The sequence below is a fragment of the Rhinoderma darwinii genome, chromosome 7 (assembly GCF_050947455.1).
Source record: "Rhinoderma darwinii isolate aRhiDar2 chromosome 7, aRhiDar2.hap1, whole genome shotgun sequence".
In the NCBI taxonomy this organism is placed as follows: Eukaryota; Metazoa; Chordata; class Amphibia; order Anura; family Rhinodermatidae; genus Rhinoderma; species Rhinoderma darwinii.
This window is the reverse complement of record NC_134693.1, coordinates 73,088,196-73,113,060: the sequence shown is the minus strand read 5'-3', so window position 1 is coordinate 73,113,060 and position 24,865 is coordinate 73,088,196. Positions and strand designations below refer to the sequence as shown.

The following is a 24,865-nucleotide window of genomic DNA, read 5'->3' as shown; positions in this document are numbered from 1 at the left end:
AAATTATTTTTTGTCTGTTCCCTTTTACTGTGGTACATTAGCTTTTACTCATATGTAGGTCATCATAGGGACTTTTATTACTTTTTGTTACATGACGTCCATTTACATATAGATTCCTCATTGATGCCTCTTTGCATGCACTTAGTCGGGTATCCCTGATCATTGGTAGGGCAGCTGTTGCTCTTTATAGATAGATTTTTTATGCAAATTTTGTACTGTTGGGCTGGTGTCCAGATATGTTATAACTGCTATTATGTGGCGTAGATGTGCATATACATTGGGATATTGTCTCTGGAATATATGGTTAAATGTACTTTTTTCTGTGTCCTTGGACAGTCTGTTTCCATCTTGTCCCTATTGCTCCCTCACATATTTTTAACTGTGTTTTTGATAAGATTGTTATTTGATAATATATGTAAAAAAGATATAATTTATATATCTGTTGGGTGTTATATCCTTCTATGTGGGTTTTGATATTGCATCAACTGTGCCAGGGCTACCCAGATGTGGATCTTTTTGTGTCATGTCTCAACCACAAGGTTCCGACCTACGTGGCCAGGATACACGATCCCATGGCCATCACAGTCAACGTGCTGGTCACTCCATGGAGAGAGTTCTTTCTCCTGTATCTCTTCCCTCCACTTTCACTCTTGCCCAGAGCGCTCTAATGACTCAAAAGGGAGAGATTCTTGTGAATCCAGACTGGCCTCGTCGGTCCTGGTACGCAGATATAATCTACCTTCTCATCTTCCACTTCTTCCCGACCTCCTTTCCCAAGGTCCACTATTCCCCCCCACTTTACTTCCGATGTATTTAACGGCTTGGCTGTTGAAGCCGAGGTTCTGAGGGATTAGGCTTCTCCGAGCCAGTCATCCAAACAATGTTGAAGGCCAGAAAACCTTAATCAGCCAAGGTGTACCACCATACGTGGAAGGCTTATTTCCGCTGGAAGGCTAATTTCCATTCTTTGAAATGTTTCACACCTAGAATCCTGTCAATCCTGCAATCGAGCCTATAAAGAGGCTCTGTCACCACATTATAAGTGTCCTATCTCCTACATAAGGAGATCGGCGCTATAATGTAGGTGACAGCAGTGCTTTTTATTTTTTAAAAACGATCTATTTTCACCACTTTATTAGCGATTTTAGCTTTATGCTAATGAGTTTCTCAATGGACAACTGGGCGTGTTTTACTATTGACCAAGTGGGCGTTGTACAGAGGAGTGTATGACCCTGACCAATCAGCGTCATACACTTCTCTCCATTCATTTAGTCAGCGCATAGGGATCCTTTTAGATCAGTATGTTCTATCTTATACGAACACATTAACGATACTGAAGTGTTTAGACAGTGAATAGACATTTCACGGGATGTCTATTCACAATCCCTGCACTTCGTTAATGTTTCTGTGGTAGTTACAGCAGAGCAAGCGTAATGTGTTTTTGTGGTGGCTATCACAGGCGGGTTTTGGAACTTGCTGCCTTGTCCTGCAAGTCACCTTTTTTGTTCATTCATAAGTATAAGGGGGTTCTCTGAGCTGTTCTGTTATTTCTACTGAAGGTAGTCTCTATTTTCCATACTAATGAAGACATTATTTGCTCCCCTTTTTGCTCCTCCCAATCTCATCCGAGGGAATGGGCTTTACATTGATTTTGTAAGAGCACTCTGAATTTGTCTGCGGACGGAGTTGTCTCGGTACACCGATTTCTTATTTTTTTTGTTGCTCTTGAAGGCCAACACAAGAGTTTGGCAACATACAAAGCCAGTATTGTGTGTTGGATGCGGGCTATGATTTTAGAAACAGTCCAAGGGTAAAGTTGCTCCCCTTCGGGTTACAGTCCATTCTACAAGGGCTGTCAGTGCCTCCTGGGTGGTCAGGCATCAAACTTCAGTTTCTCAGGTCTGCAAGTCTGCTTCCTGGGCTTCTGTGCATACCACGTTTTACTAAATGTATACTTTGGCCTCCACAGCTGTGTGGCATGGCTATACTCTAAATGAGTTTATTCCCACCCTTTGGGACTTCTTCAAAATGTGCAATGGGTCTGTGTCCCCCAATGATTAACGAGAAAATAAGACTTTTGTACTCCCCTTTCTCTCTCGTTGAATCAGTTGGGGGACACAGATCCCGCCCTCTTATTCTTTGTTGTTTATTCTAGGTGCGGGTCCTGTAGTTCTTTTTAGTTGGGGCTGTGGACTTGTTTGTATTCTTTTTTTTCTGCTGCTTTTGTACAAACTAAATTAGTCAGTGTCTGTGGGAAGGGTACAGTCTGCCTGGGTGGAGCCAGAACTTTTTCCTTTTTAGTGTTTTAAGGCCCTACCTAGAGTCGCCTCCTAGTGGCAGGAGCATATAACCTTGTTGCTTGTCCCCCAAGAGATTCAACTGGAAATAGATTTTACATTGAGTACAACAATCTTGTTTTGTTTTTTTTAATAGAACCATTTTGGGGTACATATAAATTATTGATTACCTTTTTATTATTTTATTTTTATTGGGGGTGGAAAAAAGTTGTTGATCTTTTTAGCTGTTCGCCATGTTGTTTAAATAAAATCTTTTTTTTTTTTTTTTTTAGTCTCTTACACTTTTGCAAATTTAAATCCACTTTTCATGGGAAAAATGTTTATTTTTAATGGTGAACCGAAGCGGTTTTGGAGTTCACTTCAATCATGGAAATTGCAGTTCGACGTCGGCTGTATATTACAACTGGAACCCACTGAGGGTGGCACTGGCACAGCTCCTGTTGTAGAAGTACCTCTCCTTTTTACACCACTGTTAATGCAGCTTATAATTTTAAATTTACATCTTTATTAAGAGAAAGCATAGAAAGTGTTTTATTCCAGCATAGACAATGATGTTATATGGCTGGAGATATCTCCGGCTATCTCAGAGAAAATCTTAGAGGCCAATTCATCCTAGTAATATCCAATCGATGACATTTTTTCCTGTGCTTACTGTTAATAGACTAATTGAGATTGCAATACTGATATGAACCTTCTTTCAACAGATGCTGAATGACTTAAATACTTACCTTAATAAAGCCATTCCCGACACGAAATTAACAATCAAAAAATATCTTGATGTTAAGTTTGAATATTTGGTAAGTAGACCATTTAGAAAAATCACAATAAAATGCTCTGTTCACACAACAGACTTTGACGCGTATTCTGCTATGAATCCCGCGTGAAAATGACCCACAAATAGCATCTCATTGATTTCAATGGCAAATCGTAGTGTTGATCATATGGCGTGGAATTGAAAACCGCATAGCAAAAAAAAAAAGTGGCATGTAACTTCTTGAAGCGGTTTACGTGCGAAAAACGGGTCAGGTAGCCACATCCGGATTAGCCTCATTGAATGTGGATAATCTGCGGTGGATCTGCAGCAGATGAAACTTCAAATTTCTCTTGCAAATCCACGTTGGGTTTTTCCACTTGAAAATGTGTTGTGTTCACAAACCATGAGAGATTTCTCATTAAAAAAGATGTTCTCTCTCCGGCACCCACATCTATAATCCAAATTGGAGAGCGGCTCCAAAGTGTCTCTTGCTCTGAAGGACCTGTATCAAAAATTGTGACGATCCTTCACTATAGGGATTGATTCCAAAAAGTATCGTCCACAATTAATTGGAAAACGTAATCACTGGAGTAGAACTGGAGTTCTATCTTAAAACATAACTTTTAGGCTGGATTCACACGAGCACATTACGTCCGTAATGGACGGACGTATTTCGGCCGCGAGTCCCGGACCGAACACACTGCAGGGAGCCGGGCTCCTAGCATCATAGTGATGTACGATGCTAGGAGTCCCTGCCTCGCTGCCGGACATCTGTCCCGTACTGTAATCATGTTTTTAGTACGGAACAGTTGTCCGGCAGGGACTCCTAGCATCGTACATAACTATGATGCTAGGAGCCCGGCTCCCTGCAGTGTGTTCGGTCCTGGACTTCCGGCCGAAATACGTCCGTCCATTACGGACGTAATGTGCTCGTGTGAATTCAGCCTTACTGTAGAAAATTCATAAAAAATATGTACGAACAATATATATACAAATTTTTCGTTCTGCATATATTGCAACATTCCGTTGTCAGAAGCACTAATTAATGGCAATTTCGTATTTCCTCCAAATCTTTGCAGGATATATGAACAGGGTTTGTTAGTTTTTTGATGATTGAACTGGAGTTTCCTCCTTTTTTTTATTATTATAGAATTCAAAACAAGAAATATCAGTATCAGGGTCCCGAAAATAAATAACCTCGGTTCCCCGGCATTATAACATTAAATCACCCCCACCCCTTCCTGAGCACATGTGGAAAAGCCCTTTGTTTAATCCAAAAACTTGTAAATGTCCTGTTTGTAAAACAGGCGGATTCATCAATTTTTCCAAGTGTTTTCTCTGAGCTCTTTCTTTCCGATATATATGTGACCATTCTAGAGTAGTAAAAACTTAAGTGCATTTAGAAACTCTCTGTAGCTTGGTGTGTACGATTTTAACCATGCATTCAAAATTAGTCTTCTTAGCTGTCAATGTTTTTGTTTTTTTAATCAGTTCAAGTTTATTAAACAAATAACCATATCATTACAGGTCATTATGCAATCAACCAAATTAATACATCAGTACTTTACAGACCCAAGAATGTATTTCCCTCATAACAATACTCCCTACCCCCAACTCCCCCCCCCCCCCCAACCCCCAGCCGTCCTTTTCGCTACAGGTTTCCATGCCCTATCCCCCACTCTTGCAAATTTCCAATCCCCTCCTCTCTCCCACTCCCTATTATCTCCCCTCCCTCCGTACTTCAAGACCCTAGTGTGGAGCCCCTCCTCCCCCATTAGACCTCTACAGTACCCCATGTGTCAGTGTAGTCCCCTTGACCCTCTTGCCAGCTTAGCCTAGAATAGTCGCGCGGATTGTCAGGAGTTCCGAGGAAGCACACCCAGAGTGATCTATCCACCTAGCCCTTTGCTTTTCAAATTTATTCTTGGACCCCCTTTTGGAGTATATCCTGTACTCCATCAGGACCTGATGGTTTATTGCACTTATAATTTCCTGTTTCGAGGGTGGTTCCGCATCTCCAACATACCCTAGCAACATTACCATGGGATCCAACGGAATCTGTACCTGAAACACTCGCCCCAGTAACTCCGACATTTCTGCCCATAGATTCCTCAAGATCCCACATGACCAGAACATGTGAAAGAAGTCCGCTTTTTCCTCTGGGCACCGAGGGCATCTGGCATCCGCCCTTAATTACATGCTTTTCAGAACCCAGGGGGTCCTATATACCCTAGGTATAAAAAATAATTGGGACCTCCTGTGCGCTACATTAAGAGACAGAGTATATGATGACGCCAAGACAGCCTCCCAGCGTTCCTCGGGAATAGGGCCCACATCTCTTTCCCACTTAGCCTTGACTGGTGCCATAAGATCCCCCAGATGTTCTGGCAGTAGCCTGCGATAGACCAACGAAATCAACCCACGTGATGTAACCGCTTTTGCGACATGTTCCAACACTCCCGTTGCATGAATCATCAAGTCTACCCTTGCAGCTTGCGTTTGTACTAGGGATGCATGGTGCATCGAAACTTCGATACTGTTTCGATACTGTGCATCCCTAAACGGTTCGATACCGCTATTTCCTGTATTTCGATACTTCGCTGCGCAGCCGCACAGCTCAGTATAGTAATACATGAATGTATGAGAGCGGGGCTGCGGCTGTGTAATTCAGCCGCTCCTGAGTCATGATAAGTTCGCGGGGTCAGGATGATGCGATACGGCCAGCGCTGCACTAATGAGCGGCGGCACTGAAGACAGAACATGGCGAGCGCTCTACAAAACCCCCCCATGTTCTGTCGTCAGTGCCCGAACTGCCGCTAATTAGTGCAGCGCCGGCCGCATCACCTCATGCTGACCGCGCGCGCACTTCCTGTCAGGAGCGGGGCAATGGCTGTATTACACAGCCGCAGCCCCGCTCTATAACGGTGGAGATCAGAGAAACCTCTCCTCTCCGCCGCTATTCCCCTGAATGCTGCGATCAAAGCTGACTGCAGCATTCAGGAGAAAATGAGGAGGGGGGATGCCCCTGGATCGCGTCACAGGGAATTCCTGTGACGCGATCGAGGGCCATACCATATATGGGCAGACAGCCCAGGGTCTATTGACGGACCCCAGGGCTGTCTTACCATATTTCATGTTGTTAGGACATACCCAAGTATGTCCTAACAACTGCCTGTGTGCTATCCGTCCACAGGCTAATGTACTGGCACATATCTGATATATGTCAGTACATGAAAGTTTAAAAATAAAGTAAAAACAAAGTATTGTTAAATTTAAAAAAAAAAATACACATTCACCTTTTTTACAATAAGCATTAAAATAAGTCTCAATACATAAAATATTAACACATTCAGTAAGGGCGCGCACAACAATTTTTTTGCATCATTTATGATGTGTACGCTGTAAAAAAATTAAATAAACACGGCTTTCATTCACTTATTAATGTGAGGCGCTAGGTGCGATGAATTTAACCTCCATGTTCCTCACATTAATAGTAATTAACCCCATCATGTACCTCGCACATTAACCCATTATGACTGAGAAACATGATGGGATTAATTGCTATTAATGTGAGGCGCATTCAAAATTCATCACACGTCGCGCCTCACATCAGAAAACGGAAGAATTTTTTTTTTATTACTGTTGGCAAAGTATCGAAATTGGTATCGAAATCGCAATACTAAACTAAGTATCGGTATCGAAGTCCAAATTCTGGTATCGTGACATCCCTAGTTTGTACCGCATGCCGAATCTGCAGATACTGATAAAACATGTGGGAGTCCAGCTGAAACCCCTCCCTTAGTCGTTGAAAGGATTTGAATGTGTCCCCCTCGTACAACTGACACAATCTAATAATGCCTCGCTGTTCCCATCCCTGCATCCCTTTCAACGAGTACAATTCCCACAGATAGGGGTTCTGCCAAAGTGGGGTATATTTATTGCATTCCCCTATCTCCAACAATTGCTTACATTGCCACCATATCTTATGTATTAGAAGCAGGGTGGGTCGATTACTCGCCAGCCTCTTATAACTGTGTGCTTCCAGTCCTGCCAGCGGATTTTCCCCACCCACCAGATATGCTAAAATACGTGCACTTGACCCCCAGGTTTCCTCCCGCTCCCACCCCCAGAAGTGCTGGCACTGAGCAGCCAAGTAATACACCCATGCATTGGGTAGGGCCAGACCCCCCTCCTCCTTAGGCAATTGCAGCTTCTCTAGTTTAATCCTGGGCACCCCCCTTTTCCACACTAGGTTTCTAAAAAGTTTATGCAGCCTTCTGAACCAATATTTGGGATACCGGGGAGTTATGTACGACGTACAGCACCTGTGTCATTAGGATCATTTTAATCAGATTTGTCCTACCCAGAGCAGATAGCGGGAGCTTATTCCAAGCCTCCACTTTGGCCTTTAGCTTTGCCAGCATTGGAACCACATTTAGAGACATATAGTCCTGCACTTGTGCCGTCACCTGAACCCCGAGATACTTAAACTGCGCGACCACCGGTACTACCACTTCTCCCTCCCTAGGCTGGACAGCTCCCGGATCCAAGAACAGAAGAGCCGATTTCGACCAGTTAATAAGTAATCCAGAGTATTTCCCAAAGCGTTTGATCAGGGCCATAACTATCGGCAGGGTGTGCTCGGTATCCGCCAAGAACAACAGCATATCGTCCGCGTACAGTGCGATTCGCTACTCTACTCCCCCATATTTTAACGTATGTCCGCATGTTGTCGGACCGCACATGCCAATGGTTCCACCACCAGCGCAAATAACAGTGGGGACAAGGGACAACCCTGGCGAGTTCCCCACGCCAGTGCAAACCGATCTGAGTAGGCCCCATTCACCCGTATTTTTGCCATTGGGGCTACGTATAACAGCCTTACCCATTTGATAAAGTTAGGACCAAATCCCATTTTATCTAATACTGACCATAAGTAATCCCACTCCAAGCAATCGAACGCTTTGGCCGCACCTAATGAAAGAATGGCTCTCCCCCTAGGATTATCCAGAAGTACCTGCAAATTCAAGAACAGCCGTCTCAGATTCACTGCTGTCTTAGATGGCATAAAGCCGGCCTGGTCTCCATGTACCACCCCGGCCACTACTCTAGAACGTCTAAGCGCTAATACCTTCGCTATGATTCTAATATCCGCGGTCAGCAGGGACACTGGTCTATAGGATTCTGGCAGCTGAATATCCTTCCCCTCCTTAGGCAGAACCACAATAGTAGCTTCGTACATTGAATCCGGGAGCCGCCCCCTTTCAAAACTATCCAGCAACGTACTTAGTAATTGAGGCGCTAGCTCCTCCCCATATTCCTTAAAGGAACAGTGTCACGAAAAAAATTTTTTTTACATCAGTTTGATTTTAGTGTTTTATTAAAAACTTTTATATTTATTTGTGTGTTTGTGTTTTACTGTTTTTTATTTTTTCACTTTTTCTTCCCTATGGGGGCTGCCATTTTTTTTTCCATTTCTGTATGTGTCGATTAACGACACATACAGACATGGAATACGGCAGCTACAGTCCCGTAGTGAATGCGAACGGGGCCCGTTCCATTCACTATGCTGTACGCCGTCTGTGTGGGAATGGCGCATGCGCCGCTCCCACATAGTCCATTTTCCTGTATACCGGAAGTCGCGGCCGGACAGTAAGATTACTACTTCCGGTCGCGACTTCCGGACTTGTGCACTTGGAGCGGCGGTAGCAGACGGAGCGGACGGACCGGAGGGAGTGGCGGCGACTGGAGCAGGTAAGTTATTTCTATGTATGTTCGTGTTTTACTGTGTGTTTACTAGTGTATGTTAACCTACTACACTGTGTGTTAGCTCAAAAAATGGCGACACACAGTGTAGGAGGTTTGACCGTTCAATCCCCTCGTTTCTACCGGTACTAGCCAGGATAAAGGAGGTGGGGATCACTAGAGCGAGTGAGTTTTCCCAAATTTTGCAGCATAAAGCAATGTGGTTGCTTTACCACATGCAATGCTGCAATTTTGGGAATTGCTCCATCTAGTGACCAGCGCTGGGAAATATTATAAATTAGAATCTAATTTATAATATTTCCTGACTAGTGAAAAAAAGTTAAAAATTAGAACAATGTTTAATCATTTTTACACTAACTGTTCAATTAAAAAAAACAAAAAAAAAACTCGCAACACATTCCCTTTAAAGACCTCCACCGGGATGCCGTCCGGCCCCGGAGCCTTTTCGTTAGCCAGTGCTCCTATGGCCGCCTGTATCTCCTCCAAAGAGACAGCTTCCTCCAGAGTCGTTCTCTCCTCCCCTTCCAACCTGGGAAGACCAATTTCCCCTAGATACCCCTCCAACTATTGAGTCGTGTGCTTGCTCTTGAGGCATACAAATCTGAGTAAAATCGCTTGAAGACTGCCGTCCCGTGTCTGTTTCCAATCTGCCCCCCTTATGGTATGGATATAATTGTTCTCCCTCTGGGCCTGTGCCATGCTGGCTAGCAACCATCCCGTAGTTTCCCCCTCCTCATAATATTGGCGACTCGGAAACATCCTTTTGTTGTCTGCCCTTTCCAACTGATGTTGCTTTAATAACCTCTGCGCCTCCACCCAATGCCTCAAAGTATCCGGTGTATTATTCGCAACATGTAGCCGCTCTGTCTCCGCCACCCTTTCCAATAATGTGTCTCCCAACTGTCTAGACCTGGTTTTTACATCCGCAATGTGCTGAATGAACACCCCTCGCAACCATGCCTTCATTGCGTCCCATAATATCTCCTGTGGCACTGTGCCCGAGTTGAATTGAAAATATTCCTGTATTAAGTCTAGAATCTTTTTATTGTCTAACAACTTCAGCCAAAATGCATTTAGCTTCCAGCACCCCTGACCCCGTCCTGTCCTCCCCTCCGTCACTACCTTCATTAACAAGGGGGAATGGTCCGATAGAGCTCTCGGTAGGTACTCTATCTGGGCAACAAACTGCACCGCTGTCTGCGAGCACAAAACTAAGTCGATCCTGGAGAGAGACTGGTACGTTGTGGAGGCACAAGAGTATTGATGCTGACTCGGATGTTTATCCCGCCATATATACCGCCAACCCATCTCCGCAATAAGACGCCCAAACGCTGTGCTCCCTCCCCCCACCGTGCCAAATTTATCCATATCAGTATTCATCACAGCATTAAAATTCCCCATCAAAAGTAAAGGCACCTCCGGGAATCTAGACAGTTCTTCCACCACTTTCCTAATACACCCACTTGAAAAGGGAGGAGGAACATACAGCACCACCAACACACATTCCCAATGGTAAAGAGTACAGTGCACTCCAACATACCGTCCCTCCCCATCTCGGAAAGAAGAGTGACACATAAACGGTACTGCTCTGTGTATGAGAAGGCTCACCCCCTGGAATAGGTAGTGTGGTAAGAATGAAAACTCTGACCTATCCATGCCCTATGCAGCATGGAGACAGAGTCCCTCGTCATATGTGTTTCCTGTAGACCAATCACCCGTGCCTCCTGTTGCTTGAGAAGTGCAAACACCGCCTGCCGTTTCCTTGAGTCTCGCTGGCCCCGAACATTCCAAGACAAGCAATTAAGTGATCCCATCATCCCTAAACATATCTTGATACGCCGTACCCTGTAACTGTAATTGTGCATAACTGACCAGCTGGGTCAAACTCCCCCCCACCCCGTCCCTCCCTCCCCCTTTAACCAACCCAATAAACCTACCCCCGTCAAAGGTTTGGGGCGACAGATATCTTCTGTCCTAGCCCAGAGCAGCAAACAACGGCTGGCCAACACTGCCCACCGCGCAATCAGTGAAACCATACTCTGCATTTCACTTTCCAGGTTCAACTGGCCATTCCTCGCACTGCCCTTTGCAAATACACAACCATCCCGTCAACATATGCATTCCCTTCAATGTCCATAGACAATCCCCCCCACCCCCAGTCCTCAGCAGTAACTTCAAAAAGGCCTGCAAAGGCACCCAGGATGCCAAACACAGCCATGGGCCATCAGTGCCAGTTCTTGCAGTAGGCTACAGCACCTTCCATATTCTCGGATCACCGGCCATGTCAGCCCGTCCACTCCACCTCAGCGCCGTCCCGCCGCATCCTCCGGTCTCAATTGACTCTCATGGCTCTCCAACCATCTAACCGCTTCTCTCGGTGTTTCAAAAAATGACATCGTGCCCAGGGCCACCACCCAAAGCCAAGCAGGATACATCATGGAGTATTGCACTTGCAACGCCCGGAGGCGCCTTTTTATATCCATAAATTGCGATCTTTTCCGTTGCACTTCCATAGAGAAATCAGGAAAAAAGGATACTTTCACCCCATTAAAGGAGATATCTTGACGTTCTCTCGCTTTCCTCAGGATCTTATCTCTATCCTTGTAATGTAGAATTTTGATGAGAACAGGTCTTGGCGGTCGCCCCGGAGGACCGGGTCTGGTCGGCACCCTGTGCGCTCTCTCCACTGCAAATAGGGGTGTCAATTCTTCTCTGCCAAATGTGTCGATCAGCCATTTTTCGAAGAAATCGTCTGGATTCGACCCCTCCACACGTTCTGGAACCCCCACAAGGCGGACATTGTTCCGTCTCAGCCGATTCTCCATATATAGGTATATCTCCGTATATTAGGTATAGCATCCTCCATCTCTGGGACTCTCCCCTCTACAGTAGTGGTGCGTTCTGCGACTTTTTGCAGGTCATTTCTAAGCAACAAAATGTCCTCCTTCAATCCACCCATCTGACACGATAAGGCAGTGAGAACCATGGAATTCTGTTTTACTGCAGCAAATATGTCCTTCAATGAGGGTTCCCCCCTCCTCTCTCCATCCTGCCCTCCAACACCTGGCTGATCCCGCATGGCACCGCTCCCCTCCTCCTCCTCTTCCTCATCCTCACTCCTCGTGTCCCCTGCCAGGGGAGAATACCTTGATCCATATGAGGAGCCGCCAGCAGCCTGATCCCTTGCCGATGTTCCCTGTAGTGCAGCCGCACCCCCTAGCGCTCCAGCTTCTCTGCTGCGTCCTGCCTGAGGCCTCTGGTCCGGCCGTCCTTCTTGCCGGCGCCATCTTGGGAGCGGGACCCGGGACTCGCCGGCGGCGATTTCTGCTTTTTGGAGCGGGTCATCACAGCCGGGCACTCTGGCACCACCACCTCCAGCTCTAAGGAAAGTACTGGGAATAGGTTTTTCCCTGAATTTCGTGGGTTATAAGGGGCTTACAGGATGGGACAGCAGGAGCTCCGGTCACACACACGTCCTCTCACATTCACCGCTTGGCCACGCCCCCCTTAGCTGCCAATGTTAATAAAGAAATAATCCTCTTGGTTTCAATTTGCTGTAGTTCTAAGTTTACATTAAAGACAAGAATTTGTGGGTTTAAAGTTATCGGTTGATCTAATACGGAGTTTATAAATGAAACAACTTGGCGCTAAATCCTGTGAACCTATGCATATCTGCTGATGATGCTTCTGAGCCGGAAGCTGAGCCGACACCATCTTGCCATTGGTACCGGTAGCCTTTGAAGCCCCCGCCTCCGAGCGGGGCATAGGAGGCTTCCGTATCTGGCAGACCGGGAGGCCAACATTAGGCCTCCGGTTGCCATTGCAGCCACCAGCAACCCAGCAATCATGTTGCTGGGGTGCAGTGGCTAAAAACTCCTCAGATGCTGCGATCTCTATTGAATGGGGTTAATCGGCCTAGCCGTTATAGCAGGGTGTCAGCTGTAACACAGCTGGCACCCGGTGGTGATAGTGCGGACTGAGCTCGCACTAGCACTGCGACGTAAATGAACTGCGGTTTGCGGGAACCCCTGCCTAACAGCGCCATATATATACAGCGGATGTCGGGAGGGGGTTAACTAAAGGCATGCATAAAAATAATCATATAAAGTTATTAAGAGAGAAAGATGGATCAATGCACCATAACATACACAAAATCTCAGAGATTCTGACCACCTGCTATTCGGAATTATATATAAAGGGGAAGAGATTCATTTAAAATTTGCATCTTGTGTAGACTCACTTAAAATAACTAAACTTAGTGAAGAGCAACGGTCAAGTATTAATAAACTAATAACCCTTCAAGAACTTCAGGAAACAATTGCTGGTTTGGCTAACGATAAAAGTCCAGGACCAGACGAGTTTACAAATGAATTTTTTAAATTCTCCATCTCAAATATAAAAGATGCTTTACTAAACTGTGGCCAATATAAAATTAATACCAAAGAAAGATAAGGATCTTTCAGATCCTATATCATATCGCCCGATTTCCCTTATTAACACTGACATTAAAATATATTCTAAGGTAATGGTGACTAGGTTAGCGAAAGTAATCTGCTTAATATGCTCAAAATGGGTTCATAAAGGGAAGGAATGGGGTTAGAAATATAAGGAAAATCTTGGCAGTTCAGGATTGGGTTAGGACCAGGCCACAAATTTATCTTAAAGAGACTCTGTCACCACATTATAAGTGCCCTATCTCCTACATAAGGAGATGGGCGCTATAATGTAGGTGACAGCAGTGCTTTTTATTTAGAAAAACAAACTATTTTTACCACATCATTAGCGATTTTAGGTTTATTCTAATTACTTTCTTAATGGACAACTGGGAGTGTTTTTACTTTAGACCAAGTGGGCGTTGTACAGAGGAGTGTATGATACTGACCAATCAGTGACCAATCAGCGTCATACACTTCTCTCCATTCATTTCCTCAGCGCATAGGGATCCTGCTAGATCAGTATGTGCTGTCTTATACTAACACATTAACATTACTGAAGTGTTTAGACAGTGAATAGACATTCCTTCCAGCCAGGACGGGATGTCTATTCACAATCCCGACACTTCGGTAACGTTTCTGTGGTACTTACAGCAGAGCAAGCGTAATCTCGCGAGATCACGCTGTAAATGACAGGTTACAGCGAGATTACGCTTGCTCTTCTGTAAAGGTAAATAGCGGTGGCCGGGAACCTAGACAACGAACAAGAAACAAAGAGGGACTGACATGGACTTCAATCAACAATCGCAAGAAAACGACATAGCTGAGCTACAGAAAGGTAATTATAAAAATTCTTAACTTTACATGGGTGAGCTTCCTAGCTACATTTATGAAGTTGGGAATAACCCTTTAAAGCAATCCAAAGTTATTCGCACATAAAGTGACGCATGTCAGATTTGAAAAAATCATCTGTGTCCACATGGCCAAAACAGGCTGCGTCCTATCCGCTCCAGGCCACGTAATTAAAAAAGGGAAAAGCACTGAGAAGATATAAACCCCCAAAAAAACAACACATTTCATGTGCTCCGGATCCCACCCAAATACCCCTAACAACATTTTAGAGTACCTAGTACACAGTAATGCGCACCAATGAACCTTATCTTCCCACACAATGCTCGTAGGAAAAAAAAAAAAAGAGTAGAATAATGCCACCACATAAAAAGAGTAGAATAAAAAAAAAGAGCAATTAAACAATGTCACTCCCTTATAAATGACAAATGTTGGGTGCCCTAACGCATAAAAAAAAATAGAAAAGTCATATTTTATATTTCTTCCTAAATTCCTCCAGATCTGGAAATGTAAATGTGTCTCCACTTTCTTCAAAGATTTTCAAGACTGCCGGATAAATGAGTCTGAAGGATTGTTTCATTTCCGTTATTCTCACACAAATAGGAACGAACAGGCGTCTGTTACTGCTCAGCTCAGTGAAGAAGTCCTGGAACACCAATATACGTGCCCCATTGATTTCCAGACCCCATTTAAATCTGTACATCTTCATGATTTCAACTTTGTCATTGTAGTCAATGATTTTTGCAATGACTGGATGGGGACGTTTATTATCTAAAGTTTCCAATACTCTGCCTATCCTATGGGCTCTTTCCGCCTTAGTCTGGTTTTGAATGCCAAGTACTGCCGGAATATATTCCATAACAAAATTGTGTAACTGCATATTGGACATAGACTCTGGTATACCAGTACGTCAAATTTTATTGTGTCTATTATGATTTTCTAGGTCACTTAATTTTTCAGTCCGTTTCATTTTCTATTGTTAGGCTTCTGCATTTAATGTGTATATCTTCTAATTCTTCTTCCATGGTAAGGAGTTTGTGCTCTAGTTGGTCCAATATGGGTATTTAACGCCTTTTTTACATCTCTAAGCCCTTTGGTTATGGAATTATTTATTATTTCCATTAGTTTTGGCAATATTTCCTGTGCTACCATTTCAGCTATTTGTTTTGTGTTACACTGTGGCCATTCTGGAGTATCATTATCGGAGGTAGAGGCATTATTGTTTGTTGTTGTATAAGGACGCATCCCAATAGAGGCTAGTTTGCCTGATTCTCTCCGCTGCTATGCTGTTCTAGGAACCCTAGAAGGTTGTCCACCCCTCAGCATTTTAATATAGTATTTGGCTTAAATGACATAGGTTACTTAAATAATTGATGAGAGAAATACTTGAGTACTTGAATTTTATCGTTTTATCATAAATCGTCATAATATAAATTCCTAATTCTATAAAAAAATATTACAAACTAACCTAGTTTGTCATATATAATATGCCCAGATATAATTCAGAAGTTGAAGCAATTAGAATAGCATAAAGTTCATACGATCTGGTATATAGCCTTCTTAGGCCCCATGCACACGATTGTGCTTTTGCGACTGCAATTCCCCTGAAAATCCACAGGAGAATTGCGGCCTCATTCATTTCTATGGGGCCATGCACACGACCGTAGTTTTTACGGTCTGTGCATGGCCCGGGAGCCCACACCGCAGAAAGAACGGACATGTCTTATTACGGCCGTCTTCTGCGGTCCAGGCACATTGAAAATAATGGCCTCGGCCATGTGCATTGCCCGCGATTTGCGTGCGGCTTGAGGCTGACAGTTCGCTGCCGGCCGACCCGAAAATCACGGGCGTGCACATGGCTACGGTCGTGTGCATGAGGCCTTAGATTCTCCAGTTGCTTTTTCAAAGTTGATGTCACAGTAGAAGATTTACATTCAAAGCTTCTGCCCCGCATTACCCAATAGGGTTATTACACAATCATCCTGCAGCCGCGACAGCAATATGTGATCCTATGGTGCCCAAAGGACAGGAGTTGGACCTGTAATGTAGTAGAGTTGGCCTGTAGCAGGTGCACCTGTTTGGCAGAGTAGCACAGCAATAGCAGGTTAGCCTGCAAAGTGAAGCAGCAGCAACTGGGTCGGTGAGTCTAATAGTCCAATAGTAATGTAACAGTAGTACTGCAGCAACAGATGAACCCGCAGGTGAGCCTGTTGGGACAGCAGGGGGACCCCAGGTGCTGTGGTCACTGTGGAGCAACAGTGTAGCAGCAGATAAACAGCAAGTGAACCGAGTGAGCCTGTAGGGCTGAGCGGCAACAGGGAGACCACAGGCACTCTGGGGAAATAGCGGACCCTGCTAGTCAGGTAGCCATCAGGGACTAGAGACCAGATAGAGCACGACTTAAATGGAAGATAAAGGTGGAGATTGAAGGCAGGGAGACCAAGGATCAAGCTCAGCGCACCACAGTTTATGAAGGTGCTTGAAGAGGAGGGGACTCCGCAAGAGCTCAGAGTGGTGGACACTGGAGCACGGTCGCGCCTCACTGACGCCGCATCACATGACTCAAGAACTCTGGAACAGGAAGCCTGAGGAAGCACTTCTTATATTTTATATAGTTCCCATCTCATGTATAGTATTACATATATAGAAAATAAAGCTTTTTCTGTGGGTTTATTTACCCCCCTACCCGTCCTGTTGTAGGTTGCTCCTAATGCAATAGAACAGGGGACTTAACGGAACCACTATTTAACTGTTATTCTCCCGACACCTTTCCTCGTGGCCTGGATTCATCAAGGGAGATTAAAGAGGCTCTGTCACCAGATTTTGCAACCCCTATCTGCTATTGCAGCAGATAGGCGCTGCAATGTAGATTACAGTAATGTTTTTATTTTTAAAAAACGAGCATTTTTGGTCAAGTTCTGACCATTTTTGTATTTATGCAAATGAGGCTTGCAAAAGTCCAAGTGGACGTGTTTAAAGTAAAAGTCCAAGTGAGCGTGTATTATGTGCGTACATCGTGGTGTTTTTACTACTTTTACTAGCTGGGCGTTCTGACGAGAAGTATCATCCACTTCTCTTCAGAACGCCCAGCTTCTGGCAGTGCAGACACACAGCGTGTTCTCGAGAGATCACGCTGTGACATCACTCACAGGTCCTGCATCGTGTCGGACGAGCGAGGACACATCGGCACCAGAGGCTACAGTTGATTTTGCAGCAGCATCGGCGTTTGCAGGTAAGTCGATGTAGCTACTTACCTGCAAACGCTGATGCTGCTGCAGAATCAACTGTAGCCTCTGGTGCCGATGTGGCTGACACGATGCAGGACCTGGGGCAGGAAGTGAGTGACGTCACAGCGTGATCTCTCGAGAACACGGCTGTGTCTGCACTGCCAGAAGCTAGGCGTTCTGAAGAGAAGTGGATGATACTTCTCGTCAGAACGCCCAGCTAGTAAAAGTAGTAAAAACGCCCCGATGTACGCACATAATACACGCCCACTTGGACTTTTGCAAGCCTCATTTGCATAAATACAAAAATGGTCATAACTTGGCCAAAAATGCTCGTTTTTTAAAAATAAAAACGTTACTGTCATCTACATTGCAGCGCTTATCTGCTGCAATAGCAGATAGGGGTTGCAAAATCTGGTGACAGAGCCTCTTTAAACCATTAAACTCTTCCATCGTAGGGAAGATTTGTTGTTCCAAATTTGAGCTGTGGCTCCCAAATCAGCAAACTTGAAGTGGCAAGGGAAGGTCCATGGCAGAGTTCATTGCCCACGTTCTGCCAGGCGCCGATACAAGCGGGGTAAATAAAATCCCAGAAAATGCTCCATTTGGCATTCTAGCTGTTAATTTGCTGAGATAATCGGGAGAAATTTCACCCCATTCTTCCAGAAGCCCCTCCCACAAGTTGGATTGGCTTGATGGGCACTTCTTGCGTACCATACGGTCAAGCTGCTCCCACAACAGCTCTATGGGGTTGAGATCTGGTGACTGCGCTGGCCACTCCATTACAGATAGAATACCAGCTGCCTGATTCTTCCCTAAATAGTTCTTGCATAATTTGGAGGTGTGTTTTGGGTCATTGTCCTGTTGTAGGATGAAATTGGCTCCAATCAAGCGCTGTCCACAGGGTATGGCATGGCGTTGCAAAATGGAGTGATAGCCTTCCTTATTCAAAATCCCTTTTACCTTGTACAAATATCCCACTTTACCAGCACCAAAGCAACCCCAGACCATCACATTACCTCTACCATGCTTGACAGATGGCGTCAGGCACTCTTCCAGCATCTTTTCAGTTGTTCTGCGTCTCACAAATGTTCTTCTGTGTTATCCAAACACCTCAAACTTCGATTCATCTGTCTATAATACTTTTTTCCAATCTTGCTCGGTCCAATGTCTGTGTGCTTTTGCCTATATTAATCTTTTCCTTTTATTAGCCAGTCTCAGATATGGCTTTTTCTTTGCCACTCTGCCCTGGAGGCCAGCATCCCGGAGTCGCCTCTTCACTGTAGACGTTGACACTGGCGTTTTGCGGGTACTATTTAATGAAGCTGCCAGTTGAGGACCTGTGAGGCGTCTATTTCTCAAACTAGAGACTCTAATGTACTTGTCTTGTTGCTCAGTTGTGCAGTGGGGCCTCCCACTTCTCTTTCTACTCTGGTTAGAGCCTGTTTGTGCTGTCCTCTGAAGGGAGCAGTACACACCGTTGTAGGAAATCTTCAGTTTCTTGGCAATTTCTCGCATGGAATAGCCTTCATTTCTGAGAACAAGAATAGACTGTCGAGTTTCAAATGAAAGCTCTCTTTTTCTAGCCATTTTGAGAGTTTAATCGAACCCGCAAATGTAATGCTCCAGATTCTCAACTAGCTCAAAGGAAGGTCAGTTTTATAGCTCCTCTAAACAGCAAAACTGTTTACAGCGGTGCTAACATAATTGCACAAGGGTTTTCAAGTGTTTTCTAATCATCCATTAGCCTTCTAACACAGTTAGCAAACACAATGTACCATTAGAACACTGGAGTGATGGTTGCTGGAAATGGGCCTCTATACAACTATGTAGATATTGCATTAAAAACCAGACGTTTGCAGCTAGAATAGTCATTTAGCACATTAACAATGTATAGAGTGTATTTCTGATTAATTTAATGTTATCTTCATTGAAAAAAACTGTGCTTTTCTTGCAAAAATAAGGAAATTTCTAAGTGCCGTAAACTTTTGAACGGTAGTGTGTGTGTGTGTGTGTGTGTGTGTGTGTGCGTGTGTGTGTGTGTGTGTGTGTGTGTGTATATATATATATATATATGTGTATGTAATAATATACATGAGATGGGAACTATATAAATATAAGAAATGGAACCTAAAGTCTTTTACAGTTGGAATTGCTTGTGAAAAGGGAATGTTGCAATGTTTTCACAACGAAAAATCTGATTTGTATATATATTGTTCGAACATATTTTTTATGAATTTTCTGCAGTAAAAGTTATGTTTTGAAAGAAAACTCCAGTAATTAATTTTTGTGAAGGACCTGTGCATTACATGGACAGAAAAATTTATTTAAATAAAGCACCATGTGATGCTGAAATTACAGGGAAATGGTAGGTAACATCTTACAGTTTACAGATTATATCTGAACGCCGGTGGTCTCATCATCGCTTCCCTATGTACGGGCAAATATTGTGTGAGTACAGATCTGCTCTCCCGTTAGCTCAAACAGCACTATTGGCTAAGGGCTAATAGGAGTTGTAAAAGAATACACTGTACTCATATTTATACTCCCATGTTCATTAGGGCAGGGATCCTCAACTGGTGGACCGCAGACACCAGTTGTCTGGACCAGTGGCGTTGCCAGGTAGATCCATGGGCGACTGCCTTATTCAATTGTATCTGCGTCCTCAGGACGCAGACACAATTGAATACAAAGCTCCCTTCTCTGCCATCAACTAGGCTACAGGCCACGTTATTCCTATAGCCTGTAAGATGCTGGGACAGAATCCCTGCACAGGCCAACGCAATGACATCACTGCATCGCATTGACCTACACAAGGGTCCCATCACGGCGTCTCACAGGCAGCAGACCTAACATGGCTGAGTAGGCCGTGGAACATCTTCGTTCATCGTGGGAAAGGGGCTAGGTCAGTACAGGTTTTTAATTTGTTTCGGGGGAACTATCTACAAGGGGGGCTGTGTGGCACTATCTACAGGGGGAGTTGTGTGGCACTATCTACAAGGACGGGCTGTGTGGCACTATCTGCGAGGACGGGCTGTTTGGCACTATCTACAAGGGCGGGCGGTGTGGCACGATCTACATGGGGGCACTGTTGCTTGATCTACATGGGGCATTGTGTGGCGCAGTCTACAGGGGGCATTGTGTGAGATCCGACAAATTTATTAAATTAGTCTTACTCCAGCGCATTTTTTATTAATCTCCTCCCAATGTGTGTCTTACTGCTGATAGTGTATTAGAAAGTTGCAGAACTTTTCATTATAAAATAATTAAAGGCGTGTTCCCATCTTAGACATTTTTGGCATATCCCCAGAATATCGCATGAACATCTCATAGATGCGGGTCCCAGCTCTGGGGCCCGCACCTATATTGAGAGCGGCGGCCGCAAGCTGCCGATTCCAGGTGGGGATTGGTCTCCCCACTTTGTTCAATGGGAGGTATGGAAACAGCCGAGCAGCACTAGTCCCCTTCTGGAATTGGCACTTTACAGCAGCCGCACCAGGTGAAACTAAACGGGTCGGGTGACCCCCGTTCTTGATTTAGTTGCCGATCCTATAGATGGGATCCTCATTTATCAGACATCCCATAAATGTCTAAGATGGGAATCATTTTTTAAGGTTTATTTACATTTATTTGGGGAACCTCTATAATGTATGCTGTAGTTGTATATAGTAATTTGCATGCAGTGAAAGAGTTATGTATTTTTAGTCCATTTATTGTGTACCCCGCTTTCTATCTCATGTTTTGATAATTGTCTGTTATTGAAATTTGCTGCAAGACTTTTAAAACCATGTAATGTCATTTAGAAATAATTAAGTGGCATATTGTAGTCTGTGGGTTTGGAGGAAAGTTGCCAACAATCTGTAATTCGCCGAGACTGTCCCTATTTTTTAGGTTGAATCCTGGATTTTGTTTGTCCTGGACGCTGCCCTGCAAATGGAGGTGTTGATTTAGGGGGGGATTATGTGGGGTTCGCCCGCCCCTAAGTCTACACCTTTTATTTTTGTATATATTTTTTAAATCGGTTATTCTATATTCGATTATTCCAACACATAATGTTCTATTTGATTCACCGATCCTGGCTCCTGTTCACGCAGCTCCGGTTCCACAGGGTTCTGACGCTGGTCATCTTCAGAACATTGTGTTCGGCAGTGTCTGGAGCAGAAGAGGAGTCAGGAGAGCCTGAATTTTTGGGATCTGGTCTGGATAAAAAAGGTTAATAATCCAGGCTTTATAAAAACTGTGTAATTTTAAAAGCAAACGCTGCAGGCAATCCCCTCCTTCTATACTATCCTCACTGTAAGGTCCTTATAGTTATGGCAATATACAGGGAAAATGTGCAAAAAAATGTGTATTCTGACATACCACGCCCTGTCAAAGCCACGCCCCTGTCAAGTTTCCCCTCAATCCACCTGCATAACCAAAGTGTCCCTAGAAAAAAATTTGAAATGGTAACTATACGCCTATTTTCACACAGTGTGGATACGCTGTGTAAAAGCACACAAGGTATCCGCCCTGGTCGTCGCAGGGAAATTCAGGCAGAAAATCCACACCAAATTGTGGTGTAGTTTTGCTGAAATCCTGCCCTGAAAAAAAAAAAAAAAGTAGAAGTTTTTTTTTTTTACTGACATGTGTTTTTAGCGGCGGAATCGCAGCTTTTCCGATGCCGAAAACGTAACATCTGCTATTTGTTGCGAGTTTTACCTCCCCATTAATTTCAATGGGGAGACCCTGCAACATAAAGGCAGCGATTGCACAAATATAATTGATATGCTGTGGATTAAAAAACCGCACCGCAGGTCAATTTCTGAGCGTTTTTTCCGCTCATCATTTACGCAGCGTGTGGATGAGAAAATCTCATTGACTCTGCTGCTACTGTATTATTCTGCGGATTTTCCGCAACAAAATACGTTGCGGAAAACCTGCAGTATTTATGCTATGTGTGAACTTGCCCTACAGCTGAGAGAAATGTAGAACTGTGCAGGAAATTTCTCTAAAAATGTCTCTACTGAGGTTGAGACTACGCGCAGTGGTTCAGCTCATGTGCGGCCACACTATATTTAAAAAATTACTACACTATGCCGTTTTTTCACAAATTCGCTCTGTTTTACAAGGGTCGATTTTAGCCATTTCGTTTTTACAGGTTGCTGTTAAACTGCATGCTGTTGCAGTTTTTGGCCAAACTGCCTTTGCTGCTTTTAGCCTCTCCCTAAAAATATTGCATCTAGTTTCTATACGAAGAGAAAATCTAGCAGTTCATGCCTAGCCAATCTTGAAAGTCTGTTTCCCAAAATCCCCAATGTGGATTGAATTTTGGAACCGATGATACATTTTCTACACACTTATTAATATACTGTAATCCCTAATAATGCCTTGTTGCCTATGTATTAACACCAGCTTTCAGGTGATTCAGAAAGTTATCAACATTATTTTGTGGGTTTGTCATTTCATGTAATCTGTGGATTGTCTGTTGCTAAAATTTACATAGAATTTGCTGTTCGTAACCGTTATAATATATTTTATTCAATTTAATATTTTCCAGTCATACTGTCTGAAAGTAAAAGAAATGGATGATGAAGAGTACAGCAGCATAGTAAGTATGATAGATAGGTATATGACATTTAATGTATGCCTCTGAACCGTGGAAATTTGCATAATCGGACGATTATCGGAAAGTATTTAAAACTCATAAGTGAAGATAATCTTCAGGAAGAGATCCCAAACTTTTAGACAATCTATGCTGCTAATTGGTTATATCGGCTCAGTCACCTGCTTCTGGTCATGTCAAATTCCACATAATTTTGCAGTTGTGTGCAGGATCATCAGCCATCTGGATGTTAATTTTACTCTGTATGTATAAATATATAATACCATAATTGTCCGCAATTCCTGTGATATTATAGTACAGGTAGCCCAGTGTCCTGAGTGTCGTTTACATACCACCCAACTTTCAAGTATTGCCAAGAGGAACAATCGTTGCAGCTCGCGTGGCGTGCCATGGCAAATTTTTCCCAGTTAAGCCACACCTCTAACCCCACTAAATTCCTTCCCATACACACCCAGTTCAGCACACAAAGTATCATGCTCCCATAGTGCTCCACGCAGTATAATGCCCGTATAGCTGCCCCCACACACAGTATAATGTCCCTATAGCTGCCCCCACACAGTATATTACCCCATAGTGCCTCCCACACAGTATAATGCAAATAGCTGCCCCCACAGAGTATAATGCCCCCGAAGCTGACCCCACACAGTATTAAGCATTTATAGATGCCCCCCATACAGTATAATGCCCACACAGATGCCCCCATACAGTATAATGCCTAATAGCTGCCTCCATACAGTATTCTGCCCCATACAGTATGCCACCATACAGTATAATGTCCCCTTAGCAGGTGCCACCATACAGTATAATGTCCCCTTAGCAGGTGCCCCTATACAGTATAATGACCCTTTAGCAGGTGCCCCCATACAGTATAGTGCCTGCTTAGCAGGTGCCCCATGCTGTATAATGCCCCTTTAGCAGGTAGCCCCCATACAGTATAATTCCCCCGTAGCAGGTGCCACCATACAGTATAATGCCCTATAGTTCCTAATAAAAAAATATATATATATACTTTCCTATCCCTGTTCCCACGACGAGTGGAGGAGATCCCTCTGCTCCTCCGCTCTGCTATGAGTGGCTCGACGCAGATAGGCTCGATATGACATCACTGCATCGCACCTGTCTGTGCCGAGACGCCCACGGCCACGTCACATAGTGAATGCTGAGGCAAGTAGGTGACGGTTCCCTGCTTCAGCATTGGTTTCAACCGTGTCTTCATCCTGAGAGTACAGATGCAGTTAAAACTGGGAAAAACCACCAGCCGTCCAGGACAGTGGGACACTGCCCAGAATCCGGGTCTCTGTCGCTGAATCCGGGACAGTTGGGAGGTATGAATTTATATTATGAAGATGGGTAGAAATGGCTACTGAGTGCAGTACTAAGACCACATTCTGGTTCCTTAACAATAGTAGCTATGATCAGACTCTTCCTATACTGCCTACGGAAGCTTAAGAGAGGCTCACTTTCTCCATTATATGTGCAACATACCGAAGGCACTGGACAATCTGTGCACTGACATTAGATAAATATGTATATTATGAAAAGACTACATTTGGTAAACCATGCAAATATTAAATATTATTTATTCATTTTAGAGGTCCGATTTAAGCCATATGGTTTTATGCTTTGCAGAGCCGATGTTCCTAAAACCTTTATTTTCCCTATTGAAGTCTGTTGGGGGAAAGCCACCAAACAATAGGGATAGGACATGCTGAGGAGAAGCAGCAGGTCCTAAAATGCAGTGAAAGCTGGATTTTGTAAAATTCCCCCACTATGGTCTCAGTTAACTTCTTTAACACCCCCCCCCCCCACAGTCTTTTGAAGTCAGGCGGTGCAGGTCCTTCGTCTACAGCGACTTTTTTTGGTGTCGCTGTAGAAGAGGCTGATGTGCGCTCCTGTGACTGCTCATCCTCTAAGCAGGCGCTGTAACATGATCAAAG

At 44.1% G+C, this 24,865-nt stretch overlaps 1 protein-coding gene across 1 annotated transcript in view; it reads left to right on the top strand.

Annotated features, from left to right (window-relative positions):
• The window catches only part of PICK1 (protein interacting with PRKCA 1), a 201,593-nt gene that overhangs the window by 150,556 nt on the left and 26,172 nt on the right, over positions 1-24,865 (top strand). Inside the window, exons 10-11 of the mRNA XM_075832285.1 lie at positions 3,002-3,094; positions 22,863-22,913. Coding sequence (XP_075688400.1) covers positions 3,002-3,094; positions 22,863-22,913 — 144 coding nt within the window. The remainder of the gene's footprint in view (positions 1-3,001; positions 3,095-22,862; positions 22,914-24,865) is intronic.